This window comes from Trematomus bernacchii, unplaced genomic scaffold (genome assembly GCF_902827165.1).
Source record: "Trematomus bernacchii unplaced genomic scaffold, fTreBer1.1, whole genome shotgun sequence".
In the NCBI taxonomy this organism is placed as follows: Eukaryota; Metazoa; Chordata; class Actinopteri; order Perciformes; family Nototheniidae; genus Trematomus; species Trematomus bernacchii.
The window spans coordinates 2216381-2225789 of record NW_022987840.1 but is presented as its reverse complement, the minus strand read 5'-3'; the positions used below and the strand labels follow the sequence as shown (position 1 = coordinate 2225789).

The 9409-nt window shown below is 37.9% G+C and overlaps 1 protein-coding gene across 1 annotated transcript; it reads right to left on the bottom strand.

Annotated features, from left to right (window-relative positions):
- Window positions 1-355: 355 nt before the first annotated feature.
- Window positions 356-8156, bottom strand: LOC117468589 (myelin-associated glycoprotein-like). The gene is made up of 11 exons (XM_034112803.1): window positions 8060-8156; window positions 7245-7307; window positions 6319-6684; window positions 5938-6234; window positions 5054-5305; window positions 4709-4969; window positions 2793-3059; window positions 2427-2714; window positions 2235-2325; window positions 1944-2013; window positions 356-1040 (listed from the first exon to the last, which is right to left on the bottom strand). The coding sequence occupies exons 2-11, from the start codon at window positions 7282-7284 to the stop codon at window positions 768-770; spliced, it is 2205 nt and encodes a 734-aa protein (XP_033968694.1). The 5' UTR covers window positions 7285-7307; window positions 8060-8156; the 3' UTR covers window positions 356-767.
- Window positions 8157-9409: the final 1253 nt, after the last annotated feature.

Sequence of the window (9409 nt, the reverse complement as noted above, 5' to 3'; positions counted from 1 at the left end):
TGTTAGTCTGATAAGTTGAGGGCCTGGCGAAGCTGCCACGTGGCCATTCCCCTTAAACACTGTGGCTTTGAGGGGAATGTACTACCTACAGTAGTGAAACTGGCTGCGATGTGAAGGCCAGGGAACAGCCCCAAAAGCCATTCCCCTTAAACCCTGCAGCTTTGAGGGGAATATACTACAGTACATAGTGACTGCTATGTGTAGGTCTAGGAGAGACCAGTGCCAACCCTAGCACAGCGGCTTTGAAGGGAAGGGTTTTGAATTCCGCTGTTGTATAACTGCCAACAAAATGTCTTTGTTTTTGTATTTTGGAAAAATAAATATCTATAAAAAAGTGTGACAAGCTATGTCCAGCTGCTTCTTTCACGCTTTGCAAAGGTTTTTAATGTAAAATCAGGAAGACAAAATAGCATTCAAATATTAAATATAGTAAAAGTCATGATTTCAAAGGAGGAAATTCCAGGGTAACTACCTGCTATACAGTATGTATTCATTGTATGGTGATATTGTTTTGCTATGCATCTTATGGACACAAAAAAAGGGGTACAGTTACAAAAGTCCAGAACTAAACTTGAAGCAACAAGTGTGACTACGTTTTAAATAGGTTGCATGCAGAGCAGTTTCTACTACCGCTTCTGCAGTTTTATCTCAGCGGGGATCTGCTTATATGGTGAAGTCCTGTAGCAGTTTGAAGCGCACATTGCTGTGTTTCACTAACATTTCCCTTAAACGTCAGCCATAAACATTTCACCTCAAGGTCTATGAGACTAAGGTGTCTTCTCTTGTTCCAATTGAGTGTCAGAAACGTTCTCTTCTTCCTCTGCATCTCCTCCGATGCTTCCTCTGGACTGCAGACGGATCTCAGCATACTCCGTCTTTGAGTCCAGGCCTCTAATCTCCCCTTCCCCAGGCTTACCCTTTGAATGGGCCTGCAGTTTAGCAAAGTCCACATTGACGTAATGGAGTTCCTCCTCAGCTACTTCTTTCTCTTCCAAAAAAGCTTTATTAGCATAAATCACATCCACTTTTGAAGAGTTCATCTACAGAAACAAAAGAGTTACTTTAGTGATGTAGCAAAGGAGGTAGTAGTGCACAATAAGGCCCATTGTTAAACAGAACACTTTTGGGAAATAAGCTCGTTTGCCAATAAACCAGCCGTTCATCGTTTCCTTTTTTTAAATGTCATTCAATTATGTTTTTGACATTCTATGGCCCACTTTTTAAAAATTAAATTCCATTGTGTATGTCATACCATGAGACATCTATATGGCATAATATACTATGTTTTATTTTTACATATATACGGAAATACTATACGGTGAATTTATTTTAGAACAAAATACTATGACATTTTACACATTTTTCATGGCATACTATATTATCAATTAGAACATTTTTATGACACTTAATTCTGAAATACTTTTATAACATACTATACTGCAACTTATTACATTTGTATGGCATACCTGACGGACTTCTTTAAGGGCTTTTTTCCACAAATTAAAGTTGGACTTATGACCTTTGGTGCTCTTTTTTTATTATTATGATTAGTATGTTTATTAATTAGGTTTCATTTTTTCATCTCATGTTAGCTTTTTATATACTTTCACTTGTATCTATTGTGTTTTACTAACTTCTTATTTTTTATTATCTTTGCATTATATTTCAGTTTTTATTCATATGAACCATGTTCTAAAGCACTTTGTTCTGCATGCTTTACTGATTACTGACTGATTATTTTTGACATTTTGTCATGGCATACAAAACAAATACTTTTGAAGGCATTTTATAGATGACAATGACTTTGTAGAACATACTATATCATGAGTTTTAAGAATATACGTTTTTAAACATACAATGCCTTTTTGACATAGTATATAATTACGTGAAGTGAAGCTTCCTGTTTTAATGCATCTGCCGATATGTGCAAAACATGAACTCACCACATTAGTATCTACAGGGTTGCATGTCTCCGCCTTTCCCTTGTCCGAGGAAGAGATGACTTTTCCTTTCCTAAAAGTAACACACACAACAATATCGAGTCATTTATTATAATTTTATATTAAAGTCTTTCATTTCATGGTGATATTTAGCAATGTTCTGAGGTGGCCAAGGCTATACTGCTTAAATGTGCTGCCAGCCTGGTCACCAGTCAAGTTACACCCCTGATGACAACCTCAAAATGTGTTTACAATTTTTTTTAAACAAGCTTTGAAAAAAAGGTTGTCTCTCACCGGTAGTAGATTATCAGCAGCGGTACACACACCAGCAGCATCCCCAGAGCTGCCACTACAAAACCGATCCCAAAAGACAACAAGTGGAGGCCTGAAAAGTCCCCACAAAACACATTGATCATTAAAACCAGAGAGGCAGATTATGCAGAAAAACCAAACAAATACAAATTCACCATCTCGCAATTCCTCTACCTTTGCTAAGCGACATGTTAAAAGCAAAACTGTCAAAGCCCAGTGAGTTGATGCTGAGGCAGACTAGAGAGAGCGTGTCTTCGTCCAGATCGTACAGGGTGATGATGCTCTTCATGCCCACGTTCCCCAGGGACTCTTCCCTGATTGGGATGGCAGCAGAGTGAGTGACAGGCTCTCCGGCCAACTTCCAAACCAGGGAGGGAGGCGGGTTCCCCTGGCTGTAGCAGGAACATCTGATCGTGGATGAAATCTTGATGCAACGGGAAGAAGACAGGATCTCTGGAGGAACTGAGACAAAGAAGTAATTTGATTTTGTTTAATGGAAACAAAGGATTGCCTTTAATTAAACAAGTGTATTAATCTCACATGTGACGTCAAAGCTGACACGCTCTGAGATGCCAGGTCCGTGGACATTCAGAGCTTCACAGTAATACTGATCTTCTGAGAGTTTGGTCACATTGAAGGTGAGGTCTCTCTCAGAGCCCATCACCTTCTCCTCTATTCCAGCCACTCTGAACCAGGTGAAGTTCACTGCTGCTGGATTGGCGATGCTTGTGCAGGTCAGAGTTACAGAGTTGCCGTCCTGCACCGGACCAGAGGGGTCAACAGACACCGAGGTGTTCTTAGGGAGATCTGAAAAGCATAGTGTTTAGCTGATGTTAATAGTTCATGCTATGTCAGTCACTTCAAAATAAAAAAGAATGTCTTGGTTTTAAGATAAGGATTTAGGCCAGTTGGAGTTGCTTACCACCAATGGTACAAGAAGCACAGTTTGGGAATCACAGTCTATGTAAAAACACATTTACATTTTGAGTTGCCTTTTTTAGAAAACTGAGACAACAACCACTTCATTCTCTGTGTTTGGAAATAACATCTTAATAATAAAACAAAAGAAAAGAAACCAAACACAACATCCTCATATGATTTGAAGCTCACCTATTATGGAATATTTGAACAATATATTATAGGGCCATATCTATACAAAACATGTGTCTTTAGAGTTTTGCTCAAAATACCTAACAGATCACCCATTGTAGCATGCCTCATACCCCTCTATTTCAACCCTGTTACAAAAGTGCTGATTCTGGGTCTGGCCCTTTAAATGTAACCGAGCTGCTGCTGGCCACGCCCCTTCGGAGCGTCTGCATGCAAGCGGTGAGCTCTGTCAAGAGAAGGCTGTCTAACTGCAGAAACTCTGCTGAACGCTGCCTTGATTAAACGCCATATTATGTTCCAAACTATATTAGGCAATATTTCTGAAACAGTATGGAGCTCAAACGCTTTCTCTCTTGTGGGTTTACCTCAAGGACAGTACCTTTTATATCCGGCTTCTTTACACATATTCTCTCCAGTACAGTGTTAGCTCTGAGTATGCTTGCTAATGTAAACAAAGACCATATGACTTCCACAACATGTCACACATTGTTTCTGATGTATGCAGCACATAGCTTGACATGTTATTTTTTCAGTGTTTACCGCTAGAACAGTGCCATTATATGCATTATATGTATATAACACAGTGGCGACTCGTTATCAGGGGCAGGGCATTAGGCACAGCCCCACATACTGTCAGCAGAAATGAATTAAAATAATAATTCAAAAATATGTATAAAAAATATGTATAAAATATATGTTAAAGATCATGTTTAGTCGTCTGATTCGTCTCTACATTGCTGTTTTAGTCTGTGTTGTTCTGATTAGTGTCCACAGTGTGCCTATTGCCGTGTTGAGCGATGTGGGGCAAGCTCTCGGCTGCCCCTCTCTCTCGCTGTAGAAATGAACATATACTGTGAAAACTACACTGCGCATGCTCAGAGTCTTTTTGTATTCATTGTGTGCGGCAAAAAAATTATCACAAGTCGGGCAAAGTGCTGGCAACCCCACCAAAACGTCATCTTATAATTCAGAGAGCTGATTGGCTGTAAGTACGTGTGCCGCGAAAAGTGTAGTTGTGAAGAGGAGACGAGAGAGAGCAGCGTATAGCGATTAAAATCAGTAAAACGGAAAGAAAATGAATGAAGTTGACCATCTACTTCAGCTTTGGTAAGTTCATTTTATGTCATATATTTTGTTGATCTTCTGTGTTTTGCCTATAGGCTATTGCTCTGCTGGATCGATGGATATTGTGACCTCGTGATGAGTGTCTGTGTTTTCCTCATATTTACTGTCAGTATTGGCCTCAGAGACCATGTTTGGGTGACCACAGATATACAGTAGAGCCATATTCAGTCTGTTGAACTTGACAGTGTAAATCAATGTCTTTACGGTGAAAATCAACTTACACTGAATGTCCAGCCGAATCAGTGTTGAATTTTGGTCCCCATGATCATTTTTTGCTGCACAGTAGTAGTCACCACTGCTGCTTGGTTTGACATCATTTAAAACCAAACTTGATCCAGCCTCCTTTTCCTCTTCATCACCTTTGTACCAGGTGTAGTTGGTCACAGGTGGGTTGGCCCGGCTTTTACAAAGCAGAGAAACAGAGCTGCCCTCCAAAAGTGGACCTTTAGGCTGAATGATAATTGTAGTTTCCTTGGGAGGAACTAAATAAAACAAACAGAAATATATTTTTAAATGTTGCTGGTCAATATGTATCATCTGTCTGACTGTTTTTTAATCAGACTTACATTGTACGTCTATCTGAGTGATGGATGAGTTTTGGGTTCCGTATCTGTTACTGACTTTACAGTAAAACTGTCTGTCAACTTCTGAGACAGTGGTGGAAAACCTTTTCCCCGAACCCACATCGGTCACCTGACCTCCATTCACTTTGTACCAAGTGTACACAGCTGGATTGGCATTGCTGTTGCAGGTCAGATTCACCAAGCTGCCCTCTTTTACTGTAGCAGAGTAGCTGACTGATGTGTTCTTTGGAGGATCTGGAAGAGATGATTGAAAATCTAGTAAGCTGTTTTTGTTACCTTTAGACAGAGCCAGGCTAGTTTTCCCACTTGTTGCCAGTCTTTGTGCTGTGCTACGCTAACCAGCTTCTGGCTGTAGTTACATTGTTGACAGACAAATGTGAGAGTGAAACAAATGTTCTCATATAGCACTGGTCAAAAAGACATACCGTACTGCATGCCAATGTACTGTACAAAACACCCTATTGTGTGCACCACCAAGGTTGTTAATATTAAAGCATTATGATGGCTTCATGAATCAATACAAGTCTTACCAACTTTTGGGAGAATGTGAAAAACCTCTTAAAAGGTCGCCTATTATACTATTTTTAGGCATCTATACTATATGTCTCAATTTTGCTCAAAATACCAAACAGATCACCCATTCTAGCCATGCCCCATACCCCTCTATTTCAGCCCTGTTAGAGAAGTGCTTTTCCATTAAATAATCAAGTCTGCAGTTTTAGTTAACACAACTTGATCCAAATACTCTGCAGAGTCCCCAGAAGAACATTTCATAACATCACATTATATCAAATTAAGGGAATGATTAAATGTGAACTAAATCAACATCCTACTCAGCAACAAGAAAAGGCCTGAAACATACTCACAAAGAACATGGAGGGTCATAAACTTTTCCAACCGAAGGTCGGTGTTGCCAGCTTGTCGTTTGTAGAGAGCGGTGCACAAAAGATTCTGTCCATTGTGGAGGTAAGAAGAGGTGAAGTTCATAACAGAGACCATGGATTCAGATTCATGTTTCTCCTCAATGTCACCTATCCTGGGGGTCCAAGTCAGATCTGGGGGAAGGATGGGACACGGAGCTACAGCCGTGCAGCTCAACGTCACCAGAGCCCCCTCTTCTACCTCCAGTGTAGATGGAGTTATGGTAGGTTGGTCCAGTGAATCTGAGGAGTAAAAAAAACAAGTAAATCATAAGAGGTAAAACAAAAGATGTGTAAAGTGAAAAAATTAAAAGACACATTACAAACTTTGAGTGGTGATATGGACTCCTGTTGGATAGGTGGCCTTCAGCCCATTATCACACTGAATCCTGAAGTAGTAGTCAGAATGGGACGGTGGCATGTTGTAGAAGATGGTGGTGCACTCCTTGTTCTGCAGGTTCCCTGTTAGGTTTCCTTGCAGAATGTTTCCCCTTGCCTGATCTCCAGTGAGGCTGGAATCAAACACATTTGTTCCTTTCAGGCTTCCTCTGATCCAAATTGCTTTGCAGGTATGATCCAGATCTACATCAAACTGCGAGTCGAAGTCGAAAGTGCAGGGGACCTTCACACAGGATCCAGTTAGTCCATCTATTCTCAGAGGCATGGTGATTTCCCACTCCAAGCATAAGCTACCTGAGGTGAAATAAAAGCAATACATTAAATATCCGCCAAGGTAAAAAAAATAAAAGTATTCAAACAACTACCAGACTCAGGGACAGTTTTATCCCACAGGCCATAAGACTAAACACCTGAGCTCTGTTAAGTGCCTCGACAAACATTCATCTGTTTGTCATCTTGCAATCTACTTATTTATCTAAATAGTTATCACCGCAATAAACCGTATTTAACTTCGTCTTAATGTACATTATTTAATTTCATATTCTGTTCTTGTATATATCATAGTCTATTTACATGTATATAGACTTCTTGCACTATTTTTTTAATTGTATGTTATTATATATGTTGCATCGTTGGAGGAGCTCGGGTCGTAAGATTTTCATTGCCATTACTACACTGTAGCTTATCTTGAAAAAATAATTAAGCAGAAATGTAAACTGTCATAATTAAAAGAAAACAAACCCGTCCAAATAAACAGCACACACACAACCTTAACTATAAACAAAAAAGCATATTTTGCACTTTTTGTGAGTAATCAAAAGACATCAAAGGCATTAAATTGTTGGAAACCCTACCTTGAAGTAGAAGGAGGAAAACCTTTAAAGCACCCGTCATGCTTTTCTGTCAGCTTGATATTCCTACAGAGGCACCACACAACAGACACAACATCTATTCATTTGTATTTACTAGTTACCTACTACAATATGAATAGCCCTACTAAAGAAGAATACATGTTTTATAGGGGGGAATTATATTAACTTCACTTCATACTTCACAAAGTAAATATGATCAAATGTGACGTTTGATATTTGTTGCTGAAAGAATAACCCAGTTTGAGTAATATCAAGCTTCACACAGTAGAGAAGCAGTGCTGCTTATTTAAAAAACATAATGAATACTACTGAAAAGTATTAGTTATTTATAAAATTCATACTTTTAAACTATTGCTTTAACTTGTATTGCAATGTACTCTTACTGTTACTGGTTTCATCACTAAAAAGAGGAAATAATGTCCTCCTTTCAAAGATAATATAAGGGAGCCAGCATGAAGATGTTAACTAATGATAACTATTTAAAATATTTTGCATTTGTTTTGATAGAAATTCTGTAAAGGTATGCACATTATTCTTACAAACAGAAAGCAATATATATATGAAATAATATAATATAATATATACATATACTGATAACTATTTAAAATGTTTTGCATATGTTTTGCAAAACCTTTTATGTAGAAAGTAATAAAACAAAATTACAAAATGTCTTTAAAGGTATGTAAATTATTTTTACCACGAACAAACAATATATACATATGTAACAAAATGACTGAATTAACCGATAAAAAAAAGCCTGACATTGTATGACTTTTTTTCAAAAACAATTATCTTACCTTACAGCCAACAATGATGGTCAGCATACGATATTTTCTATTTCTAAAGAAGAGATAAATACATTAGTAGTAGTAGTATATACAGTACTGATCTACGTTTCAGAAATGGATAAAGAAACAAATAAAGGTTTCACCAGCATAGAAGGGTCAGTGGTAATAGTCCAACAACTGAGTCATGTCAGACTGGTGTCGCATGTTGATGGCTTTTGAAAGATGTGTCCGGGGTGTGGCCTTCAGCACAATAGAGTTTTGAATATCTTTTTACTACATTAATGCAAGTCCCATCAGTCATTTCCTAAGGGATTCACAGAACAATGTTCCAAACCAGAATGTTATAATGAAATATAAATGTGTTTTCAAAAGTGAGTTGTTGATTTACATATTCGACAAACAGAAAATATAAAAAATGACTTTGTTTCCACACTCAAGTACTCAACTGTTTCATCAGATCATTTTGTCAATTTGAAACAAAGAGGAAGTGAAGAGAAACAAAATGAAAGGCAATGCAGAAAGAGGGAAGAAACAACAATGTGATACTTTACATGCACAAACAGTAGAAGTCATAAAGTGTCATAAATGAAACAGTCAAGTTGAAGTAAATATAAGTGAAAACAAAGTGAAGTATAAAGGCTTTACCAAACTAGTTGCCAGTAGGCATTGTGTGTGATGTTTTTGAACAAGCAGAAACTATTTCTGAACTTTCCTGAGCAGCCACATTTAGGAGCTACGCAGAGAAGAACACGATGAAGGAAAAGTGAATCAGTTTGGTTCTTAAAACACAGATATTTGGTGTTTGTTTTCTACAAACATTTAATCACACCAAGAAAGTAAATGCTGACTCAAACAGCACTGATGTCAGTTGAGATGGCTGTAAGAAAGACAGAAGTGGTTAAATGTCTGAAACATGAGGTCAAAGCTTTATACAGACAGATTCTTATCTGTTACAGTAAGCATCTCAAAAGAGCAGGACATTCGCTCTAAAGGTGCCACGACTGGTGCAAATAAATATATATATCACAACCAAATACATAATTACATTGTATCTGATTTGTTCTTGATCATGTAAAAACGACATCTTAGTGAAGATCCTCTTAAGCACCAACTCACTAACAGGAAGGAAATTGTGTTCTGCGTCAATAAAGACATTTATCTACCAGCTTATTACTTAAATGGTGTTGCTGTGCACACTGCACTGCAAGTAAATAGTGGATATTGTTAAAATACTTTACAAAAAAAACAGGTAATAAGTTACGCAGGTGTCAGGGATGTTGGAGTGTGTGTGCATGATTTCATGCAAGCTCGCTCACATATTAGTTGGAAATAAATAAATATAGAAAATAACAGTGTTTT